Source organism: Amphiura filiformis, chromosome 3 (assembly GCF_039555335.1).
Source record: "Amphiura filiformis chromosome 3, Afil_fr2py, whole genome shotgun sequence".
Classification (NCBI taxonomy): domain Eukaryota; kingdom Metazoa; phylum Echinodermata; class Ophiuroidea; order Amphilepidida; family Amphiuridae; genus Amphiura; species Amphiura filiformis.
Window position 1 is genome coordinate 2,234,743 of NC_092630.1, and position 24,561 is coordinate 2,259,303.

The 24,561-nt window shown below is 36.1% G+C and overlaps 1 protein-coding gene across 1 annotated transcript; it reads left to right on the plus strand.

Moving 5' to 3' along the window:
- Positions 1 to 2,614: 2,614 nt before the first annotated feature.
- LOC140147853 (uncharacterized) lies at positions 2,615 to 6,094 on the plus strand. Its single transcript, XM_072169623.1, has one exon. The coding sequence runs from the start codon at positions 2,771 to 2,773 to the stop codon at positions 4,487 to 4,489; it is 1,719 nt and encodes a 572-aa protein (XP_072025724.1). The 5' UTR covers positions 2,615 to 2,770; the 3' UTR covers positions 4,490 to 6,094.
- The last annotated feature ends 18,467 nt before the right edge of the window (positions 6,095 to 24,561 follow it).

The following is a 24,561-nucleotide window of genomic DNA, read 5'->3' on the forward strand; positions in this document are numbered from 1 at the left end:
CAGAGAGGGGAGGGCAGCTTTCCCACTGGTGACACCACTGCACTGGACTGAGCAGATATGTAAAAATGCTGCATTCTGAACCAGTCAACATGATACTAGGCCATGATAGTTTTAGGGGTTGTGCAGTATTTCTGTGAGGCGCCTGCCACAACTTGAATCCTTTGCTTTGGTTATAGCAAATTTGCTTGCTATGAAAAAGTGCTTACCTTAAATTGTGGTCTCCAAAAACTAAAACTGGTGTTCCACTATTACTGCCCCCCCCCACACACACACATGTGACCAGCTCCCAACAAAATCCAGAACAAGTTGCCATACATGTTTTTGAGTTATAGGCCTTTAAAGATGACATTCCCATAAAAAAAATCAATTTCTGGAATTCTTTAATTTCATGGTATTTGACTCTGGGACTAAGTAGACTTTCAAATCCTCTTTTATTTAGGCCTAATCAATAAATAACAGTTGAACTATGATCTCTATTCAATCCTGTGTAAGGCAGGAAACTAATTGGCCCATTACTCAGAATAGCAAGTTGGCAAAAATATTAAAGCCTTAATGTACGATCTTTTTTCAGAATATACCTTTAATTTTTTTTGGCATATTTGTAATACTTACACATGTTCCAACTTAAATCCATAAGCAAACTGTCAAATTCGCCCTATTTGTAATAAAACGGGATGATTTTCTCTTGGTCCGACATTATCATAATTTTTCAGATTATGATAATATGTCGGAACGATCACAAATCGTAGTCTCCTACGCAGCCAGTTTGGTTACGCTCCCTTCACGTGTGGAGGGAGCGTAACCAAACTGGCTGCGTAGGAGACTAACTCTGAGGCCGCACTCGCCGTCCCGATCCAAAAAGTGTGAGTATTTCAAGTGATAGAGGTGATGTTGTTTCTTTGCAAATTTCCAGTGTTTTTCATGTCCAAATGTATTGGGAACTCTCATAAATGATTGCATATTACCTATTTTATCATTTTGGAAGAAAAAAAGAAAAATCTAAAAGTTTAAAAAGATCGTACATTAAGGCTTTAAGGTATCATTTACAAAATGATGAAATTTATAAAATGTCGGTATCATTTTAAAGCTTATTGTCTACTGCTTACATTTTTATTCAAATCATGAAATGTCAAAAATGCGGCTTGTTCCTAGTTTTGTCAGAGTGGGTCACATATATAGGCCTACATGTCAAATAACACCTCCCCTTAATTGTACTGATCTCTGAACCTGAGATTGATTTGGTAAACCATATTTTACCACAAAGCAATTTCATATGTAGGCCTATATATTAAATGGTAATAAAATCTCATGTGTCATAATTGTACACACTTTAATGCTTATTTGGCTGCAGGAAATAAAGCATGTCATTAATGATGTCATGCTTGCTTAGCAATAGAATATGTGACCTTGAACTGCCTATTGTTATTTCTGCCTAATAGATTTATTACAAGCACTGTATTGGTATGAAAACAAAAGTGATAAATGTGCAGTGTACAATTTCCTGTATTATGTACTTCACACTGGGTAATCAACAACATACGTACATCCGATGTTCTAATATCGTTATCTAGCGCCACTTTCTATATAGACTTTTCAAGTGGTGTTCAAAGCATCAGTTTTATTGAATTGATTTCTAAGAAATTAAATCGGATCGTGGCACTGGAATTTAGCCAAAATCTGCATGAATTGAGTGTGACTATTGTATACTAACTACCTAAAAGGTGCGATATTTGAGGCATGAAGCAACCATTACACTACGTAAAATTTGTCTTCTGAACTTGGGTATTCTAATTATTCATTTTATGCATGATATTTACTATCTCACATTTGGTTTAAATACTGAATGAAATGCACATTTGTACATGATACATTCCAAGTTTCTTTGACTAAATCTGCCTTATTTACAAAAATTTGAGGCATTTTCTTATGATTTTCTCCAAAATTGATGTTTTTAAACCAATTCTACCAATTATACTCAGATTTCTTGACTAATTTCCATTCCAAAAATGAATACTTCTATATATCTTGCATGAATACTTCAGTTAGAGCACTTTCGATGAATGCATTTCTGAGAGTGCATTAGGTTTTACTGCCTGAACAGAATTGATCATGTCTCACCTCCTTTATCAACCAAATCGACCGTAATAACTCTTGTAGTGAGGGATCAACATTTAACCACAAATTGCCTCGGGCAAAACTCACTTCCTGGGAACTAAATACCACACAAGGTCATTTTTATGTAACTCATTGACCCATCTGTGTCATATACTGCTTCTAGCTATAATGACAGCCTGGTGATCTGGTCAACTCATTGACAGATACCAACCTCAGGAGGGAATTCAATTTTTGATCAATTCTCTTCAGGTAGTGAAACCTAATGGCACAGTGCCTTTTAAGAAAAAAATGTACAAAAGACAGCACATACACATTTTGCTTCAAATAATCTTCATCTAAAAAAACAACACATATTCTAACCTTGCAGTTTACTATCCATAACAGTCCTGCAGGAATGTGCGGTGCCATTTTACTGTTAACATTCAACATTGTATATTATATTGTACATGTAATATTGTTATGAAAATTATATTACTTAAAAAATTAATTCTTTCCTCTTTTCTTCCCTTGCAGGATTTGAGCCATGCTGGAATTAACAGGACATTCACACTAATGAGACTTAACTCTGTTGCATCCAACATTTTCCTGCAATCAGACATACTACATATCAGTATCAGTGCCTGCAAATAAATCATTTGTTAAACAACTTGCCAAAATGTCTGCTTACAAGGTCCATTGGTGTTTGGCAGTGATCATCAAAATTGTATGTATTTATCCAAATGGAGCAATATCACAAGTTGCCACAGACAATCCTGTGTCTGAACCAGAACCAGAACCTGAACCAGAACCAACAATGATACCTGAACCAGAAAATCCGTATGGTGAACCAGAAAATACTTCACCTGAACCCAAAGCTGACCAGCCGTTCGCTGAACCAGTGCCAGAATGGGACAAGGCTTTCCCAATGTGGAAGGCAGCATGGGAAATACACATCTATGGTATGGGCATTCTGTTTGCCTTACTCGCTATATATTCACTGATCAGTATCATCAGGCTTCGTAAGAAGCGTCTACTAAGCAGAGGATACTTTGTAGCACTCAACTTAATGATGTTAACGATGGGAGTAGACCGCGCTGTGTATTTGCTTGTAGATGCGTACAATCACAAACTTATCTGGCCCTCGCCTGTTGCATACTTATTAATAGGCTTGGGATTTCCGTGCCTTACATCAGCATTTAGCATTCTATATCTTGCCTTATTACAGTCTACACAGACAAGACTCGTGCCTCCAAAGATCCAACAACCAAAGTTTCTTGCCATGGTCATCGTCATTCATTTTACTGTATCCTTAGCAGCTGATGTCATCGTTGGAAGTGTCGGCAATGCACAAGCGCTGCTACTTGTCTGCCAAGGTGCCTTCCTTATTTGGGGAATCTCGCTGTCTATCAGCTATCTCGTCATCTTCAGACGACTTTACAAATCCAGCGTACGCCAATTCCGCGAGGTCACACGTCTCAGCATTAGTAGACGTTCAATACATATGAAAGGGGTAGCACCTTTTATGAAAAAGCCTCAAAACAGATGGGGTAATGCAATTAAAGTGACTCTGGTCACAGCATTTATGGGTCTTGTTATTGCAGCTTTGCAGATATATGGTGCTTCTGTTGTGTACGGCCCGTTTGCAGCTGGTATCCCTGAAGCTTGGCCATGGTGGTCATACCAGTTCATCTTTAGAGTGTGCGAATTTATAATGTGTGCACTTATGAGTTTTGTAGCTACTCAGCCATTCCGATATACATCTGATGGAAAGGAGAAGCCTTGTACAGTGCCATTGGTTGGTTTCCTCCGTATGCTGTGCTGTAGCTGTAATAAAGCAGATCATGAGATCAATGATGATGGGGAGGATGAAATGTGGAATAACACCAATATGTTTGAGAGTGCTCAATTGGACAGTGAGGGTAACCCTATAAACTTCAATGCAGTCAGTGTTGGTTTGGACCCTTTAGAAGCTGGCACACTGACAGTGAATGGAACGGATAAACCAAAGACTGAAGATTTTACGCATTCACCGCCAGGGAGTCCTGATTCGGTGAGCCCTATTATGGATTTAGAATATTGTCACAATCAAAATGCTAATAATGAGAAACAAAAGAGAATTAATGAACCCACAGAAAGACAAACAAGTAGTACTGATAAGCTACCTAGTAATGGACACAAAGAAATAAACCCAAATACAAATAATTCAGCAGAGTCATCACCTGTCAGGCAGGAAAGACCAATGAACAGAGCAGTGGACACATCTGATGTGTCTGATAAATTACTTTCATCAGATGTTGAAAGACATGAAGAGAATCCAAACAATGCAGATATTGCAGATGAAAGCACATTGAATCTCTTAATGGGTGATACAACAACAGGAAACACTGATGCATAATGTGATCAGAAGTAGGTTACATGTAATTTTGTGTTTCTTGCTCAAATACAAAAGCCAGTTTGGGCATAATGTACAGTGCTTGAGCATTCAAGGTAATTGGGTCAATATGGCTCTATTGACTGTAACTTGTACCACTTCACTGCTTATCCATAAACCATCATTGTAATGTAGCATATGGCCCGGGCATATGGATTATAGCTGATTATGCATGTGATTCATGCGATTTCAGAGAAGAACAGCAGTCCCTTACTCAGAATAACGTGAATGCCCTGTTAATGAGCGACATGCCAGAGCTTTGTGTTCTCTTTAAAAGTGCTGCTCTACACCAATCAAAGTTTTAACGTGTAATTGGCCAATCAGATTATCGGTCTGTTGTTATGATTTTCAGATGATTGAATCAGCCAATCAGAACCCCACTTCTGTGTTTATGCTGTACACACTCTCAAAATGTAAACAACTGCCGTTCTTCTCTGTCAGAAACTGTAGGTAACGGATTCAAATCATTTGTTTGGATCAGTCAACTTTAGGACTGAAACCTTCAGTTTTCTGCTGAGTTAAGATGATACCTGGTAGGGGATTTTTGACTTAAGGTCAATATCATGCTGACCATGCTGATGACTGAAGGTTTCACTTAATGTACAGAAGAAATGTCTGATTTAATACACGACCCTGCTGATGATGGCTAAAAGGTTTTCACTTAATATGTGACATGATCTGATCCTCTCAAACCATAGTCAGAAATTTTGAAAATTGAGTTAGCATTTCTAACTTGCGCATTTCCTAAGCTTAACTGATGTTTAAAATGTCCAAGACCCTGGCATACTTAGTGGCAAAGTTTATGAATGTTTTAGGCCTAAACATTTTCTTATGCTTTTGCGGATGCTCCTTATTTTACCTATATCATAATTCCATTATGGCTGACTTTGGTGTGATTGCACACAGCTTGTGTCATATTATACATAAGGTATGTGTGATTTAATTAAATATCCAGATTCAATCTATTCTAATGTATAAAATAATATACATTTTGTAAGCTAGGCCTTGTACATGTAGGTGACCAATTTTGTACTCTGCACAGGATATGTATGTGTACGTTTACACTAATTTCAGACTATTAAAGACCCAAATGAAGGTGTGTTTTGCTAATTTATGGGACAGTGACACAAGTGGGCACGATTTTGCAATTTTACCCTATTTGAGCCCAAAAGGTGCTTTTTTGTGCTAAAAAAAGAAATATGCAGAGGGCAATTATTGCTTATTTTTTCTTATATGATTTTAGGGGGGGTCAGACCCCCAGCTAAAATTTAGGGTGGTCCTGATCCCCACGTGCCCCCTGCTTCCCGCCGCCTATGTTCAGCGATGCATAATGCCACATTCTGTATATGTTCTGAATATATTATGTATTCTATTATTTGGTTAGGAAGCCATATATAGCTTATTAGCCTGGAGTGTTTACACAAACAGTCCTTATGTGGAATATCATCATATTCATGGATGTATCTTTTAAACCATATTACCATTGAGCTATTTGCTACTTGCATGGTTCTGCCATTATGCACTATGTGCAGGGATAGCCTCGAACTGGCAGCATACATGAAAGGAAGAATTACACAACCTTACACAGAATTAGAGAATAAATACAAAATCCTATCATTTATTCTCATTCTTATTCAGTTTTAATGTATTTTTTGCGAGAAAAACTGCCTTTTTTCAGAAAAAAATAAAGTTACTTTTGTGATGAGATCCCGTTGTATTAAATGAACGAAACCATCACGAACATCTAAGCCGCCCGAATCGCGTTCTTAGTTCTCGCCGACGTGTATTACGTGAACGCATTATCGCTGCGATCATTGAGGAGCAACAAGCGTGCCGCCGTTGCGTGGCGGCGAGCGCCCTGACTAATATCACTATCAACTATTGTGAGATATTATACACCAGAAAACCAATCAAATTACGTGAATTCTTTACAAGACGCACCCATTGAATAAGAATGTTATAAGACTGGTTCTATTTCCATTCATGTATGCTGATTGCTGCCAGTTCGAGGCTCTCCCTGCACGTACATGTAGTGCACAATGGCGGAACCATGCATGTAGCAAATTCCAGTTGAAATTCATGCACCCCCTATTAAAAGACATGATCTTAATAGGGGGTGTACAATCTGTACATGTATATATTTCAAATGGAGTCACCCATTCAGCTCCCCCCAATATTCACACTCCCTGTGTGGAAGGTTGAGGCCATGTCTTCCATAGGGGGTGTATGTATTTCAACAGGAATAGCCAGATCTCTATTTTATGAAAGTATGTCAATACTTTTGGGAATGATGTGTACATGTTGGCCCTTTTTTCATTGGGATGTTGTCAACTTGATTCAAGCCTGCAAGAACTGGTAAGGTACAAAACTGTATGGCCATCTTTTTTTAAATGTGGGGATGTTTTATCAAATAAAGCAGCTGTCTTTGAATATTAATTATAAACATGAAATAATAATTTGCAGTAGAAGTGTTGATGTAACAGGATTAACTACCACAGCAATAGATGAATACAACTTTTGAACACATCACCCTGCACTACAAGCAGGTTGCACTCATCACCTGTATATGTGTGCAATCATAGATTGAATACAATACCGCTCTTTTCAAAGACACTGATCTTACAGGTGCGAGTGGTCAACCTGATGATATGAATAATTCTATAGAATTACGATCCAGGTCTCTTTATCCCTGTTCCTTGATCTATTGCTATGGTAGTTAATCCTGTTACATCATCACTTCTACAGCGAATATAGCATCTTTAAAGTGTAACAGAACGAAATGGACAATCAGGTGAGGTAGAAGCCAACGCACTATCCGCACACAATTGTTTTCATTATATTGCAAACTAAAAGGATTGCAAATTACAATTGTCTTTGTACATAATAGACTTTATATATTAATGTATTTATATCGCGTGGCTGAATGCTTCAGTTGTGAGTATTCTATTTTGAGCATGGTAACAGGTTGAAAGATTTGTATCATAATTGATCATGAGGTACAAGGAAAGAAAAGGAAAAGGTATTTTAAAATCAGTTTATTAAACAGGGAACATCAGTGCCAAGATATACTGTAAAAGTAGAAATTTTTTGCGCATGCAACACAGCTACCGCGAAAATAAAAACATGCGAATGTGTTCTTTTTTAAGTGTAAGTCTATATAAGAAAACTCAAATTTAAAAAACAAGCAATGTAGTTCAAAATTGGCAAAAGGCAAAAAAATTACATGTGCAGAAATTACATTTTTACAGTACTAGAGGAAATGTCATTTGTTTGTTCTCTTTCAACTTGTTCTGATTTGGACATTTCTTTCATAAGCATGAATTTATTCTGGGGTCCAAGTGTGCTATACAATCATGAAAGTTTTTTGCAACCCTGAATCCATCCCCTTTCCCACAAATCAATGATGAGTCACAACTTGGTAACAAAAAATGTCACATTGGTCGGCAGGGGGAGTGCAATGGGAAAGTATGATGTTTTCTACATGTAAGTGTTCCAATAATTTCCACCAAGATTGTATTTCATCAGTGATACAAACGCACTATGTAAACCAGGTTTTTGTTTGACTTTGAATTACTGATATGGCCTATATGTATGAGTATACAATAACCTTAATACTGCCAAATTCAACAAAATCTAACAAGAAAAACCACTGCGGATGCATGCATCCCACATGATGCCATAGGTCAAGCATCGTAAGTCATATAAAGCACGGAATCGCTGGCAGGGACACCGAAACCCCTGTGGCTAACAGTCAATGATCCTGTGGTTGGCATGCAGGCGGGCATGCAGGGTCTAAGGTTCGAATCCCAGTGGTACCAAATGATTTCTGTGTTCATCTTCTCTCCTTTTTCATTTCTTCTTTCCCTTCTGATAGCAAAAAACCCCATTGGGGCCTGTGTTATGGTTAAAGGAAATGAGAAACAAATTGGCAAAATATATTGAGCTGATAATTTTCAGTAAGTACTGACACAGAAATTTACAGGTGTACATGTAACTAAATACCCTATGAATATGACTTGGAAATGATTCAGTGTTCTCTACATTTCCTGATACTTGGGTATTGACATATAATGCTAACAACTGTATACAATTTAACACAATATACATGTAACCATGTTGCCCATCTCCAGGGGCGATACCCAGATTTCGAGTTTTTTAAGGTTCATCAGAAAGATTAGGCCTGGTCCCTCCCTAAACTATCAGTTACACATGGAACACTTGTGACAAATGGGTATTACTAATCATATACTTAAAATCCTTGAAGGGTTTTTTTTTTATCCTGGTCTGTTCACTAGAAAGCATCATAATTCTACGATCTTGGTGTTGAGGAAAGGTAAGCATGGTAAATGACTTTTGTATTTCCTTGTTGGGTATCACAAAATACCCTTTTAAAAAGGGGTACATTAAAAATAATTGATCTCACAAGCAAAAGGCCCCAAACTTACATGATAAAATGGGACATGTTTTACACATCTAGGTATAATATAGTTTCTGTGAGCATGTGTATCCAATAGTTCATAGAGTGATGGGACTGTGGTTAGGCCATAGGCTTGTAATGGAGCATGATAAGCTTGATAAGCATTGCATTCTCTAAATTCAGTAAATTTTCATCGTCAGCCGTGTAATTGAATGGGATTATTTTGAAATTTTAAAACGCTTGAAATATCACAAACAAACAGGCTTATGTTAATAAATAATATAAATACAAGCTAAAACCGTTGGGGTTCGATAATGAACCCCACAAAACTAACAGAGTATATGGAAAATGCCATACGGCCGGGCGGTTTCACAAGTTGCCGGCTCGATCATGCCATTCGCCGCCTGAGCTTGATATTAAATGTGACATGATCTGCTCCATGGGAGTCGAAGGCAGCAAATTTGAAATTGAGATAATGGCAAAAATATGGAGTTAAAAAACAATAAAATACATAAGAAAATAGACATCACAAAACTTCATAACTTTAGAACCAAGTATGCTAGGCCTTTGGTGTTTTCAGTATACATGTATGAGAGCCTAATGTTTGTATAAGTTAAACGTAATAATTTATTAGTAAGTAACTCAATTTTCAAAAATGCCTCCTTTGGCCCCCATGGAGCAGATCGTATCACAAATATACCTAATCATATTGCATGAACCATGAATTTTGACTACTCTTTAAGTGGTGTGTCAGCATTAATCATTGGATGGGGAGGTTTATTTATACTCATTTTTATAGCCTCCTTAAAGGAGTATTTCGTGATCCTAGCATCCTCTATTTATGTCCTTTTCATTAGATATCCACGAAAAAACCTATTCCCAAAATTTCAGTTGATTCCGATTTTATGTTCATGAGTTATGCATGATTATGTGTATTACACTGCTCCATAGACAATGCGTTGTAATTTCGTTCTGGTGCACCAGAACGAAATTCAAATTTCACGATATCTTTGCTAAGCTAATTAATCTGCAAGAAATATTTTGTACATAAACATTATGTAGCCAGAGGTTTCCAGTGATATAAAAATCTCAACTTTTTTTGAGAATAGTGGGGGGGATGAGGCTGTGGATCACTAAATGCCCCTTTAATATCAGTAATGGTTATTATTATGATAATAACCTGGATAATGAATGTTTTTAATATGCATACATGGTGTATAATTGTTTGCCAAATATGGACAAAAGTAAAAGAATTTAAAATGTTTTTGAAATGGATAATGTAATATAATTGATATATGAAAAATGAAGTTGTATTTTAACTTTTCACTTGTTATGTACATTTTAGTTGTGTTTTGTGAGCATCTATTGGGCTAAGCGAGTTGGCGCAACGGTTGTTCCCTCACCTTGTACCACTGAGGTCCCGGGTTCAAGCCCGACACGTCCCAAAGACTCATGTGCACTTGGTTTATCCCAATTCCATGCTCACTCTTGCAGGTTTTCTCCAGGATCTCCGGTTTCCTCCTGTATCGCAAAAATCGGTGATTAGTTGTTTGGTTATCAAAAACTTCCTTCACCCAATGGAAGTTAGGGAGCTGCACAGATGATTGGGGGATGTTACAATCTAATTGCGGATCGGTTTGCGCTGTTCGGCAGCAACTGCTTGATGCGATCTGATTGTGATGATTCACCATGGCAGCAAAATTACAGTGCTTTGAGTCCTCTAAGATCTGGAGAAAGGGCGCTATATAAAAATCCCAAAATTTAATTTAATTTAAGCAACTTGCATGGGTATGTTTACAGAAGGGCTCATATTTTCCATTCAAGAGATGTTTCTATTTCCATGATTTGACATATTTTTTAAATGGTAAAAATGCTTTCTCTTCCATTGTTTGAAAAATGCTTATTTTTCCATACCAAAAAGTAGGGAATCATTAAGTTTATATTATACTCCTGTTAAAGGAAGGACACAGCAAATACAAAATGTTTTTACAGAAAATGTTTAACTTAACTGTATAAAACAATTTGATAACATTCTAGACACATTTGTGCAAAATATTCTAACATAATGTTATTTAAGTATTGACAAAATGTTGTTGTAGAGCTTTTGCATATAAAACATTTTAAAAATATTTTCATGACCTTTATATAACCCGACATTTAAATGTTATAAAAAGGTTTTGAATAAAACCAAAATGTGTTACTAGTTAATAACATTTTGAGAACTGTTTTGTGTTTGCTGGGTAGGTATAAGGCTCAGTATAAGGAAGTGAAAGCTAAGTAAATGCAATTTTTCCAGTGCTGGCCAATTTCTGCCATACAATTGGACTCGGTGTTGTCAGGAAAGGATGATTTATGGTGTTGAAAACAAGAATATTCTGCCAACCAAGTATTGCAACAGAATTATTTCCAGGAATAATTGGTCAAATTGGGATCTCTATAATTATTCAGAAAACAATGATTTTGGTATAAATGTGGCTTTTCAATCTGGGTCACTATAGCTTTGTGTGAAGAAAAATGGCAGACTTTATTGAAAGATATAAAAATTAGTCAACCATATCAGAACTAATATTAAGCAAAAGTTGTAGTGTATTTTCTGACCGATCCCAAAATCTGAAAATCAAGAAAACTTTTGTAATTGTATGTGTGTTTTTCATATTTGAATTTCCATATTTTTAAGTTTTGTATACAAGGTATGAAAGAAAAAAAATACCACACATACACACTGACATTAGAAGTAGTCATAGACACATCGGTTTGGAAGTACAAATGGGCTATTCCAGTTGAAATCCATCCACCCCCTATGAAAGACATGGCCTTAATCTTCCACACGAAGAGTGTGAATTTCAAATGGGATTACCTGAATGGGTAACTCAATTTGTAATCTACTCCCTTGCATGAGAGATATAAGATTATGTCTTCCATAGGGGTGTACATGTATGGATTTCAACTGGAATAGCCCAATTTGAATTTTTTTAAATATCACCTGAGGCAAAATATTTCAAAAAAGAGGGGAAATCCCTGATTTGGGAGCTTTAAGGGATCTGGAATGAGCGTTTCGACAGTATTTTTTGTGGGACATGAGAGCACATCAGACATATCGAATTGCATTCTGAATATGAAGAATGTCTTTCTGATATCAAATAATTTTCATTTTTTGAAATTCACGATATAATACAAATTTTATGACAAATTATTAAAATTTGATATTTTTCACATTTTTCACATTTTTGATATATAACAGTCCTCGAAGTAAATTTTATAAATCTAATGATATAGTCGTAAAGTGTATGTAGCTGGGAGGAAAAGCCGACGAACAATTGAAAATTTTGACCTTTCATATTGAAGATATGGATTTTTTTCCCAAAAAGACCTATTTTTTTTTGGTGTTTTGGGAAAAAAAATCCATATCTTCAATACGAAAGGTCACAATTTTCAATTGATCGTTGGCTTTTCATCCCACCTACAAACACTTTAAGTATAAATCATCAGATTTATAAAATTTACTTCAGTACTGTTAAATATCAAAATATCAATTTTTAATTATTTGCCATGAAATGTGTATTACATTGCGAATTTCAAAAAATTATTTGATATCAGAAGGACATTCTTCGTATTCAGAATGCAATTCGATATGTCTGACGTGCTCTAATGTCCCACAATAAATACTGTCCAAACGTTCATACCCCATCCCTTAAGGTTATACAACTTTTTTTTCCTTACCAAAGGGAAAGCTAAAATGGCCATGAACTAATATGGCATGGAATTAATAAATCTGGTGGATCTAGTATGGTAGCCAGGGAAAAGGAGGACCACGGCCACCATGATATTTAAAGATTTTTGGGCTTTGTTTGTACTTTGTAGCCCATTTTTGACAATTTTCGTAATTTCCCCTCCTGCTTCTGAGTTGATCCCTAGATTTATATTATATATATCCAGATTCATATATGAAAGTGGTAGGAAATCTAAATGTGTCAAAGTTCCTCCCTTTATTGATTTATTCCCTTCAAATACTGCAATTACAGTAGGACAGCCAGGATAATATATAGGCAAGTGTTGAAGTCAGAACTTTTAAATTTATTTATTCTGTTTTGGAAAGTGAACTCTAATTGAGTGAAGAGTTGATGGAGTTAGTGTAGGTGATGAAGTGTGATGGTGGTCAAAGGGCACACAAATATTTTAATAAGTATGCATAGTGTAATTGTTGAAATGTAATCATGATGTGAAAGATGGGTTGTTCCAGAGCTGGGGGTTGTTCCATGGGACAACCCCTCTTTCATCAAGTTAATATATTTGTACCATTGTACAAATTGAAGACATTTTGTTTGTTATCACTCATGTGCATAACCTTTTCCAGTATTTATTCATTTATCATAATTCATATTTCTAACAATTTACTCACAACTCAAAGGATGGTAAAAACTATCAAGCAGCATTGATTGCTGATACTGTCCAGAACTTATGTGTGAGTGAAAAAAAAAATGTGTATTGTACATCCATATCAAACAGATGCACTTGTCATCTGATACATGTGTCTCTGTTTACATAATAGGTAGAAATAAATACCAGACTCATCTCAAGTGGAGGTCACTTCAAATCATCCCCAAAGTCCCGTGGTTTAGGAATAGAACATTCCTAACCGGTGTGACTGAGAGATTATATGAAATCACCTCAACTTGAGATGAGTCTGGTATTCATTAATTCCTATAGTTTATATTATGTAAAAAAAACACATGTAGCAGGTGACAAGTGCATCCTTTTGATATGGATGTACACAAGTGTGCTTCAAATAAAGTTCAAATATATATATGTAAATTGTACTGTTTAGTTAAGAGTTAAGGAATGGGGTATGAGCGTTTGGACAGTATTTATTGTGGGACATTAGAGCACATCAGACATATCGAATTGCATTCTGAATACGAAGAATGTCCTTCTGATATCAAATAATTTTGATTTTTTGAAATTCGTAATGTAATATACACATTATGGCAAATCAATAAAAATTGATATTTTTGATATATAACAGTACGCGAAGTAAACTTTATAAATCTGATGATTTATACTTAAAATGTCTGTAAGTGGGATGAAAAGCCGACGATCAATTAAAATTTTGACCTTTCATATTAAAGATATGGATTTTTCCCAAAACACCAAAAAACATTAGGTCTTTTTGGGAAAAACATCCATATCTTCAATATGAAAGGTCAAAATTTTCAATTGATCGTCTGCTTTTCCTCCCAGCTACATACACTTTAAGAATACTATCATTAGATTTTTAAAATTTACTTCGAGGACTATTATATATCAAAAATGTGAAAAATACCAAATTTTAATAATTTGTCATAAAATTGGTATTATATCGTGAATTTCAAAAATGAAAATTATTTGATATCAGAAAGACATTCTTCGTATTCAGAATGCAATTCGATATGTCTGATGTGCTCTCATGTCCCACAAAAAATACTGTCGAAAACGCTTTAAAACGCTCATTCCAGATCCCTTAATGTATCCATATTGTCAATCTAGTGTGTTGCTGCACAGAAAATCATAACCCACATGTATGTTGAATGTTGATATAAACTGCTCAAATAAAGAAAGTCCGCAGTCATGTAACCTGTCCTACACCATAACCTGATCTTGTTATGACAATCTAATTGATACGGTCGTATGCAGAATCTTGTTAGCTCCAATTTGATACCAAATTTGCTACCAAACACTCAAAAGTGACAAAGATTGATACCAGTTTATGGCATTTGGTGCATTTTTAAAAGTTGCAAATCAACACTATGCACTAATTGCTTAGTGTGGTAATTTGGTCAAGCTTGCTTGCCCACGATGTGCCCCTGTCGACTATCCTAAGTGCGCGCTTTATTCAATTGTTAATCTAAAACGCATGGATTGCTACAGTGCTTTACTGATGAATACTAGGGCACGATGCGATCGATATGACCTAGCGGATGTTCGGCCTATGTCAATGGTCGCGCTCTGCTATTCACCTCTAGGTCCGCGTAGTCCGTTTTTAATTTGCAACTTTTGAAAATGCACCAAATTTCATGTACTGGTATCAATCTCTCTTAATTTAGAGTGTTTGGTAGCAAATTTGGTATCAAATTAAAGCTAACAAGATTCTTCACACGACCATATCAATTAAATTGTCATAACAAGATCAGGTTTTGGTGTAGGACAGGTTACATGACTGCGGACTTTCTTTATTTGAGCAGTTTAGTTAGCATATATTCAAATTAGTAGTGCAATGCCAAATACTTGCTTGTGAATGCTCTATCAATTTATTTGCATTATTTCGTGAGTGTTTGTATGTAGGCCTAGACATAATTTTCCCTGTATGTCAGTTGTTTATAAATCATACGGTACATGCCTGCATAAATAAGATCTTTGTGGTTCTATTACTACATGAAAATATTCAGTAGCCATTTTAAAACTGACTAAAGGTAGTATTTTGTGTAATGGCTTAATTTTGATGCATTATATCTTGCCTGATGATGTAGTATGTGTGTAAGTAAATATTCAATATTATGTATGAAAAACTATGAATTGCATGCTGCGCAGTAATCCCCCAAATCTGGAGCACATGCAATTTTATTTAAAATTATTTATTCTAGAAATGGTGAGAGAGCCAAATACACAGCTTTAGTTTGTGAAATATTTCAGGTTAAAGGTTATGTATGATTAAGCATCAAACATACTTAAAAGAAGATTTAGGGCTGAAAGTTTGGAACAGTACTGAAAGAAAGACAACGAGGCTGGGTAAAGCCTGATTCAGACTCCATGCTGCGATGCTTTTTAAAACTGAAATATGACCCAGGTTTTATGAGCTTGGCGGTGAAAATTCTCATTGCGTGGTGGAAATTTTGTCGGCGATGAGAGTTGCACTTTGCTCAACTTTCTTCGCATTGTGCTACGATATCTCGACTGCACGCTTGTGATTGGCTGCTGGAAAATCAAGGTCAGCAGAATGACCATAAAAGGAGATGCAGACCCCACAATTTACTATTTTAATTTCATCGCACAAAGCTGCAATCTTTTAAGCAACGCAGCACAGCATCGCGCTGTGATGTGGAGTCTGAATCGGACTTAATAAGGGTTTAATTTTCATTTTTCAGCCAATGGTGCCTATTGCCTTTAAAGTTGCCCAGAAATGGCCTTCATGGAATGTGTTGTTTTGAGTATCCACTATTTTGTAAAAGTAAAATATTAAAACAATACTGGTTCAAAGCATTGATTACTCACACTGATGCAAGAATTGTTACCTGCTATCAGTGGTGGTGCCAGGGGGTGGGTGGGCATGGGGGAAATATCCCTGTCAGAGATCTTGCCCCCCCCAGTTGGTCCTGTTGCCAATAATTTTTTAAAAATTTTAGCAGCAATTCTGAGGAAATTTCATGATTTTTGACTACTCTGAAATAAACTTTCTCCCCCAATACCCTCCCCCAGAAAAAAATTCTGGTGCCGCCATGCGCCAATGCCTGCCATATCGTCAGCCTGCTATGCTAATTGCCTAAGTCATTTTGTGTCAAAGAACAAAATGTGGTTCAAGCATGCATCAGTTACATAATCACCTTAACTATTTCGGATTATTCCCTTTCATTTGTATCATTATCATTTCTTGTGCAAAGATTTGTGAATAAATATGTTTAAATGCATTTTTGAATCATATTTTCTACTTTGTTCTCAAAATTACAAAAAATGACTTAGGCAAAAAGCGTAGCAGGCTGACGATATTTTGTCGATTATTTATAGAAAATGTGAGTATCAAATATTGTGGAGTACTTTAACAGCATTGACACAAGACGTATTGGACGCATGACTAATTCTGATAGTAATACAGATTGAATAAACCTCTTCATTTCCATTATATCAATGTATGTATGTTTGCTTTTTTGTCATATTGTTCTCATTGTATGGTCAGCTACCTGTAAAGCTGATATTGTACTTTAAAGCAAGTACTTAACTGCAACAGTGATTTTGGGAATGTTAATAAACAAGTGTGGAAATGTGACCCATCACATCCAAACAGGGCAGACAGGGAGAATAGTTGATTAATTGTGAGTGTCCCATTAAAGAAGAAATAAAACAAATCTTCAATAATGGGAAAATATATAGGAACAATACAGAAAATAATAAGGAATTGGTAAAATTCAACATCTAGCATCTGGGCCATAGCAAGCGGGTGACCGGGGATGCCATGGTGCCCCGCTTTTGAGAAATTTTTTACGTTTTCTTTGTAGCTTTATTCCAATTTGGTGCATATTAATTATTTGTATTTTGGTTGCCCCACACAGGCATCGCAGTGCAAGATGTCATTTCTCAATTTGAAAAAAGCAACTCTTAAGCTTGGTTTAGAATCCAAAATATTCTCTTTCTAAAGACAACTGCCTTGTTTTCATGTGTTGGGTCACATCATGTAATTATGATACATTAAATGTTGTTCTCATTGCATTATGCTGAGCTGACTGCACAGCTGGAATTTTAATGGAAAAATGCATCCTTGATTTTAGGTTCCATGAACTCTAGAACGTGCTAAAGAACTATTGTGCTAAATAACCTTAATATAAATATGTAATATTATATTAGAATTATTACTTAGGACCCCTGATTCTCTTCCTGATGCCATTCAAACAACTATCTTAAAGGGGGATCCAGTTGACCAGGCAAACTTTCAAGGACAACCCAATTAAGTAGGCTTAAAATATAATCAAGTCAATGTTCACCTCTATAAGCTTCTATACCACCAAACTTTGTACAACTCCCAACTTAATGTGTTTTCCAGATATTTATAGCGGCCTTTAAAAGGTAATGGAGAATTTAAAGTTTGTGTGTGAAATAATGGAGCTCAAATGCCAAAATAAACAAATTGGTGATAATGTTCACTTTGTATTAATTACTTCCTGATATTTTTATAGGGTGCCAATTGTTGGCTTATATTACATTATAGGGCATATACATGGTGTAATACTGGTAGCAATCTAATTTATTTTAGAACCAGGATGTGTTACATAATAGAGCTATTCCAGTTGAAATCCATACACCCCTGTGGAAGACATGATCTTTATAATCTTCCACACATGGGGTGTAGACTTCAAATGGAGTCACCTATTCAGGTAAACCCATTTGAAGTTCACACTCCCTGTGTGTAACTTAGATTATTAGGTGATGTTTTCCATAGGGTGTATAGATTTTAACTGTATTAGCCCATACAAGGAGAGTGTAAAAATGCAGAGGTAAGGAAGCTATAGCCAGATTCACCCTATCGTGGGACATTTTTCAAACAAATTCAGGCTACTGGGCGATCATGCATATCATGTTATGCATGACTGGAAGATGATTGACCGGCAGCCAGGATTTGTTGGAAAAACGTCCCACGATGGGTTGAATCTGCTATAGACGTGGGAAGTTCTTTGCCCACAATCCAGGAAAATAGATGTGTGTAGTGTTTCTAAGAAATCTTCCCTATACTTTCTTAGTGATATTTTGATTGGATGATACCAAGCAGAAGCCTTCCATTTTCCCCTTCACTTACACTTAACAATTAGTTACGCACAAGCCAACAATTAGGGGACCTAAAGATATTGGAGATACCCTTGATTTTGTGGAGGGGATGGCTGGGGGACATCAACTTTCTGCACACAATAATATGGTATCAACTTCATTAGACGAAAGACATGGAAGGCCTACCAAAATTATGGCCTATTTAGTGTGTAGTGCTGAAACCAGTGTTCCCGCTATAGTATAAACCTTACGGCACACGATTAGCCCAATTTGACCATAAATTAAGATTGTTGGCCCATTTATTGACCAATTGGGCCAAAAATTTTAATAACTGGTCGAATTGGTCCAACAACCAAAATCTGTAGAGGAAACACTGGCTCCCACTTCTGTGTACTCAGGTGACCACAATCAATGTATCAGTTGCTATTACCAGTATGTTAAAATCTAATCAAGTAAACACAACTTAACTTTTGAGTAAATGTTTACAACTATGTAATCACATGAAAAGGGCATTTTAGGTATGGAACAAAAGTGATTAAATTCAACATTTATGAAAAAAAAATGCATTTTTCAATTTATCTTTAAACCATACCTTTCAGCTATCTATCAAGGCTATCATTTTAATTTGTTAGTACATGTACTATTAAATAATACTAATAGTAATCCCAATTATCCAGGAGATAAAATGTTTTGTTTATGACTGTCCAAGAAAGGATGTTACATTTCCTGGTGGCCTTGATAAACTTCCAAGTCATTTGCATGACTTGGTATTTGGTGGTAGGCCTATACGCGTCCTGTATTACATCTATTTGTTCGGTATATTAAATTAAAGGGATATAACACATTTATGTGACCATCCACGACAAATCCAGTGTAAAGTCATATATTTGAGTATCTTGGGTTATTAAAAAGTTGAAATCTCCATAAAACAATCTCTGAAAAAGCACTAGCGACTTTACACTGGGTTTGTGGTGGATGGTCACATGTACAGTCATTTTATTTCAACACAGAAAACATAAGGGGCTGTGCAATAATTATTAGCCCTGGGGCAGGGTAAAATGGGGGGGGCAAAGATTTTTTGGCAGGTTGAGGGGGGGCAAGCAATTTTTTGGCACACACCTTTTAAGTAACACACTCCAAAAAGGCAAATTAGTACAGAAACATTCAAATGTACAAAATTTCCTGCTCTATGCTCGCATCATATATTCACTACCATTGAGGTTTGCAAATTGGGGATGCAAAGATTTGACATGTGCAAAGGGGGAAGGCAAAGACTTTTTGGCAGGCCAAGAGGTGGTAAGCAATTTTTGGCAGATTGAGAGGGGGAGGCATGCAATATTTGGTACACCATTTGGAAATTTTACCCGGGGGGCCTCATAATTATTGCACAGCCCCTCTGACCATCTGAGAAACTTGACTCTGCTACCGAATTTGACTTTATATAGACCACTTGGCATCTGACGTCATTGCCCGGCAGTATGCGCGCGCATTATGGCAATTTCAATTGTTCTTTGCCCGGCAGTGTCGTCCGCATCGTAGTCTGCTAAGAGCACGTGCATTTTAAATCGCCCGCCACATTTCATATAGTACAGGAAAGCCATTGAACAGTGTAGCGGCTCGTTCGAGCATATCGATAGACGAGTCCCTCGCCTTTTGATAAACAGTGATGTCAAGTGGTCTATAGGCCTTGCATGTGACGTATCATCCCGTAAATATGGCGGACTACTCAAATGCATTCAACAAAAGCATGATTGCAATCTACCGTGACAGTTTGTCTCAGCCCTGCACTATGATCAAATAAGTTGATAACATTTGATTGAATGGACTGCACTCCGCCATAAGTACGGTGAAGGACACCGGTTCAAATCCTTTGTTTGGAGCCAATCGATAAAATGGTGCAGGGCCTCTATATACTGTTCTCAAAACTAAAATAGAGCACCCTCTGTGCCTTTCATTCAGTTGTGAGTTTAATATACTCGTAAAGCTCATACACAAGCAATTATTTTTTGTGGTATTGTCCACTTTCTCCTTTGAACATGTGCTCTCTTAAATTGGCCGATTGAAATATGTCAATCTTTTAACGATTGATGATAGGAATTAATCTAAATAGATTGAAAAATAGATTGAAATGTTTTTGTTTTCACTCTATACTCTCTTTTTAGACTGATTTCACTATCTAATCAAGTGTTACTCTTAATGTTCTGCCAAATGACATGTGTTGCATATGTTTGGAATGAGATTTCAAACTGTTTTAGAGTGAACATTTTCAATCTTTTTTTCAACTGGAAAGGACTTGTCCCTAATTTGGGACGGCAAAAGATTGAAAAACAATGAAAATCAATCCTTTCTACTGAAAATTCAATCGAAAAAAATTTGCCCCTAATTTTAATCGCTAAAAGATTGTAAGAGTTTGAAAAATTCAAATCACCCGAATATACAGTCGAAAACGATTTGTCCCTAATTCGGGATGGCGAGATTGAAAATTCAATCTTTTTGATTGATTATTCAATCGGTGTAATTTAAGAGAGTGTTAACTTATGAAACTTGTAGAGAGAAAAGCTTTGGTTTTCCACTTAAGGATGTAGAAATTGAAAACAAAATTGCTAACAAAATGAATGTATTGTCAATAATAACTGAGCTGAAGACAAAGTCTTTGTAGAAGAAATTTAGTTTGTTGATACATGGTTACCATAGCAACATGCGTACATGTAAACTGGGGGTTCAGACAATTGCACCAATTCTTCTACCAACAGCATGAACACGTAATGTAAGTTGGCACTTGCCCAGCACCTTTCCTCTATTGTCTATGATATTATCTCAACAAATACAGCAATACAGGGTGCTTCTGAATGATTGGTATTGGGGTGATGCTGACTTTTACCAGCACCTTTCCTTTATTGTCTACGATATTATCTCAACAAATACAGCAATACAGGGTGCTTCTGAATGATTGGTATTGGGGTGATGCTGACTTTTAGACGCTTTTAGACCACCCTTGCTATATAAGGACTAAATTTTTACTTTTGGATTAAGGTTTAATTTTGCATCAGGCTTAAATTGTTACCAATCACTTTGGTGTCAAGGTTTAATGTATTGGAAGGAGAGCAGGGCTTCAAGAAATGAGCGACTTTATTATGGAATAAAAAATCAAGGCCAAAACAACTTTTTGAAAATCGGCTATTTTTCTTGAAAGATTTTATTTCAAAAAATAATTTAAAAATAATTGGAAATGCAATCATGTTTTCCAAGAAATTCGCCATTTGAATAAATGCAGAATTGTGTCACGCAGTAAAAAGATGTCACAGGTGCTTGAAAATGCATGACATGTGAACGTAAATTACAGTCAAAACGAACATACATAAAGTGCTCGTGCTATGCAAATTCCGGGGGGGGGGGGATCTTTGGGTTTTTGCTGAGGGGGCAAGAGTTATGATGCCCCCATTGCACCACCACTACGTACATTTGCAAAGGACACTATTGGTAAAACTCCATAGCTTCAATTATTGGATATTTATCCTTGCATGTAAGCAAAGGAACCAAAATAGCTCTGGTACCAAACTTTTCGAGATACCCTGTAAGGCCTATATGTAATAACAGGACTGAATGCCAAGTAGATCCTGGTTATGATTAATTGACTGTCGAATTGGTTAACACTCAGGTCAGGTCTCAGTATTTACATTGAATGAGAATAATACCAATCATTTTTGGTACTCCAGATTTAGACATAATCATGATAATACTAGTCCAACCTCCACCCACACATGTGCTTGTAGTCTGTAGACATTTGAGGTTGCAATAGGAGTAGATGTAAATATAAAAGTAATAATTTATATTGGGGAATTCATGGTATTCACACAGGCTGCATTTTTCTACAAGCTGTTTAAAGCTGTGTATAATCTTTTTAAATCGATTTTTTTTCAAACCCAATTTTTTGGGCATATTTGTAATGTGTTCACAAGTCCCAACTTGCACTTATTTGGAATATACCTGGTGGTGGGGGCACTAGAATATGAAAGTGACGTACCTATGCCTACCGGAGTACAAAACTAGGGGTCTATTGGCGCGATTTTTGCCGAAAAAGGGGGCCATTCAGTGGTGAAATGCTAGGGCGTCATTGACCATAAAAATAACTTTCTAGGCAAAAATTTGCTGAAAATGTGCGCAAAAATTTGCATATTTGGTGTAAAGCTGATGAAAAAAAGGGTCATTCATTGGGTGGCATATTTGAAAAAAAAGGGGTCATTGGGTGTAAGCTGATGAAAAAAGAGGGTAATTGGGTGGCAGATTTGCCTCAAAAGGGGGGTCTATCGACAGGCACATGACACATACCAATATATTAGAGTGCCCCCCCCCCTGGAATATACCAAATGTATTTGTAGGAAAATGGAGCAATTTGGTATTAATGTTGTAATTACGACACTAAATCCCCCATAGAGCTCCACAATTAAGCAGGAAACATAGTAACTGTGGAGTTTTCTTTCATTTTAAATCACTATTTTGGCTTAAAATTTAAAGAAAACTTGCATGACAGTTGTTACAAATATTATTTGATATTTTTTGGCAAAGAATAACAAAATCAAAATTTGACGGTTATTATATATTATTATTTCTATGAGATTTTTGGGTGATAATAAATAAATCCATGTATTGCATAGTGTCTTGAAAATACACCAATGACTAGACTACAATATTAAAATTACTTATATTGTATGCGCAGATGATGTGCGCGCACAAGCGTACATTTCGCTGATCATAGCAACAAATTTGGCAGATATTTTTTCACTCAAACTTAAAGGAGTATTTCGTGATCCTAGCATCCTCTTTTTATGACAGTTTTTAGTTGATATCCACGAAAAAAGCTTATTCCCAAAATTTCAGTTGATTCCGATTTTGCGTTTGCGAGTTATGCATGATTATGTGTATTACACGCCTCCATAGACAATGTGTTGTAATTTCGTTCTGGTATACCAGAACGAAATTCAAATTTCACGATATCTTTGCTAAACAAATTAATCTGCAAGAAATTTTTTGTACATAAACATTATGTAGCCAGAGGTTTCCAGTGATATAAAAATCTCAACTTTTTTTGAGAAAAGTGGGGGGATGATGTTGTAGATCACGAAATGCCCTTTTAACTTGTATACTACATTTGCTGGTTTTGGCCCCCCCCTGCATATTGTCTAGTCTGTATTTTACTTGTTTCCCCACATCAAGTTGGTGTACCTTGCTCGTTTTCTTTTCTGTATACTATCACTTGAATGTGTTTCTGATCATGAGTAAAAAATGTAACATGTATCACATCTTGTCTTATTTATAACATACGTGCCTGTATGTACTAAAGTTATCTTAATTATTATTAAATAACAATATTTTATACATATTAATACCTGTAAATTTTCCCTACTTCGCATACACATTTTCTATTCTTATGCTGGTGTTTTAGGATAAAAGCATGGAACTTGATTGTTCATTTGCTATAATTATTATATTGTCATACTTCATGTAATGTAAATATTTATGTGCTATGCATATCAAATATCATATATGTTATAAATGTGTTTTTGAATTAAAATGTCAATGTATTCAGTAATGTCACACCAGCTGTTCAAATTATATGCCTCTTTATGAAGCAGCGAAAAAACAAATAGGCCCTATTAAAGTAAGCAAGTGTTGATGTGAATGTGACGTAGCACATGGATAGCATTTTCAGGCCTTTTGGCTTGGTTACCATGGTTACGTCTCGTAAATTTCAGAAAAATGGTGTATGGATAAGTTGCTTTATCAAACTTTTCTCCAAAACTCTTTCATTGTTTTTAGTGTGTCAGGTTTAGCATCCAACGAACCAGTAGCGTAACAAGCAGAGTGACCCCCCCCCCCCCACACACAAGCTAGAATACTAGTCTCTTTTAAAAATGGTATGTGTATAACAATACTGGGTCAAAATGATGCAACCAGGAAATGTTTTTTGTCTTTGTCCAAAAATGTTATGTTGCTCCCAACCAAGAAAGCTGGCTATATAATTCAAAATCAAGAACACCTACTATTTTTACTATTATTGGCAACTTCTGTAAAAATCAAACACCAAGAATCAACTATCTAGCTGCACTCTGGGGGG

Coding starts and splice junctions, on each gene's coding strand:
- LOC140147853 (XM_072169623.1), top strand. CDS start 2,771: ATGTCTGCTTACAAGGTCCATTGGTGTTTGGCAGTGATCATCAAAATT.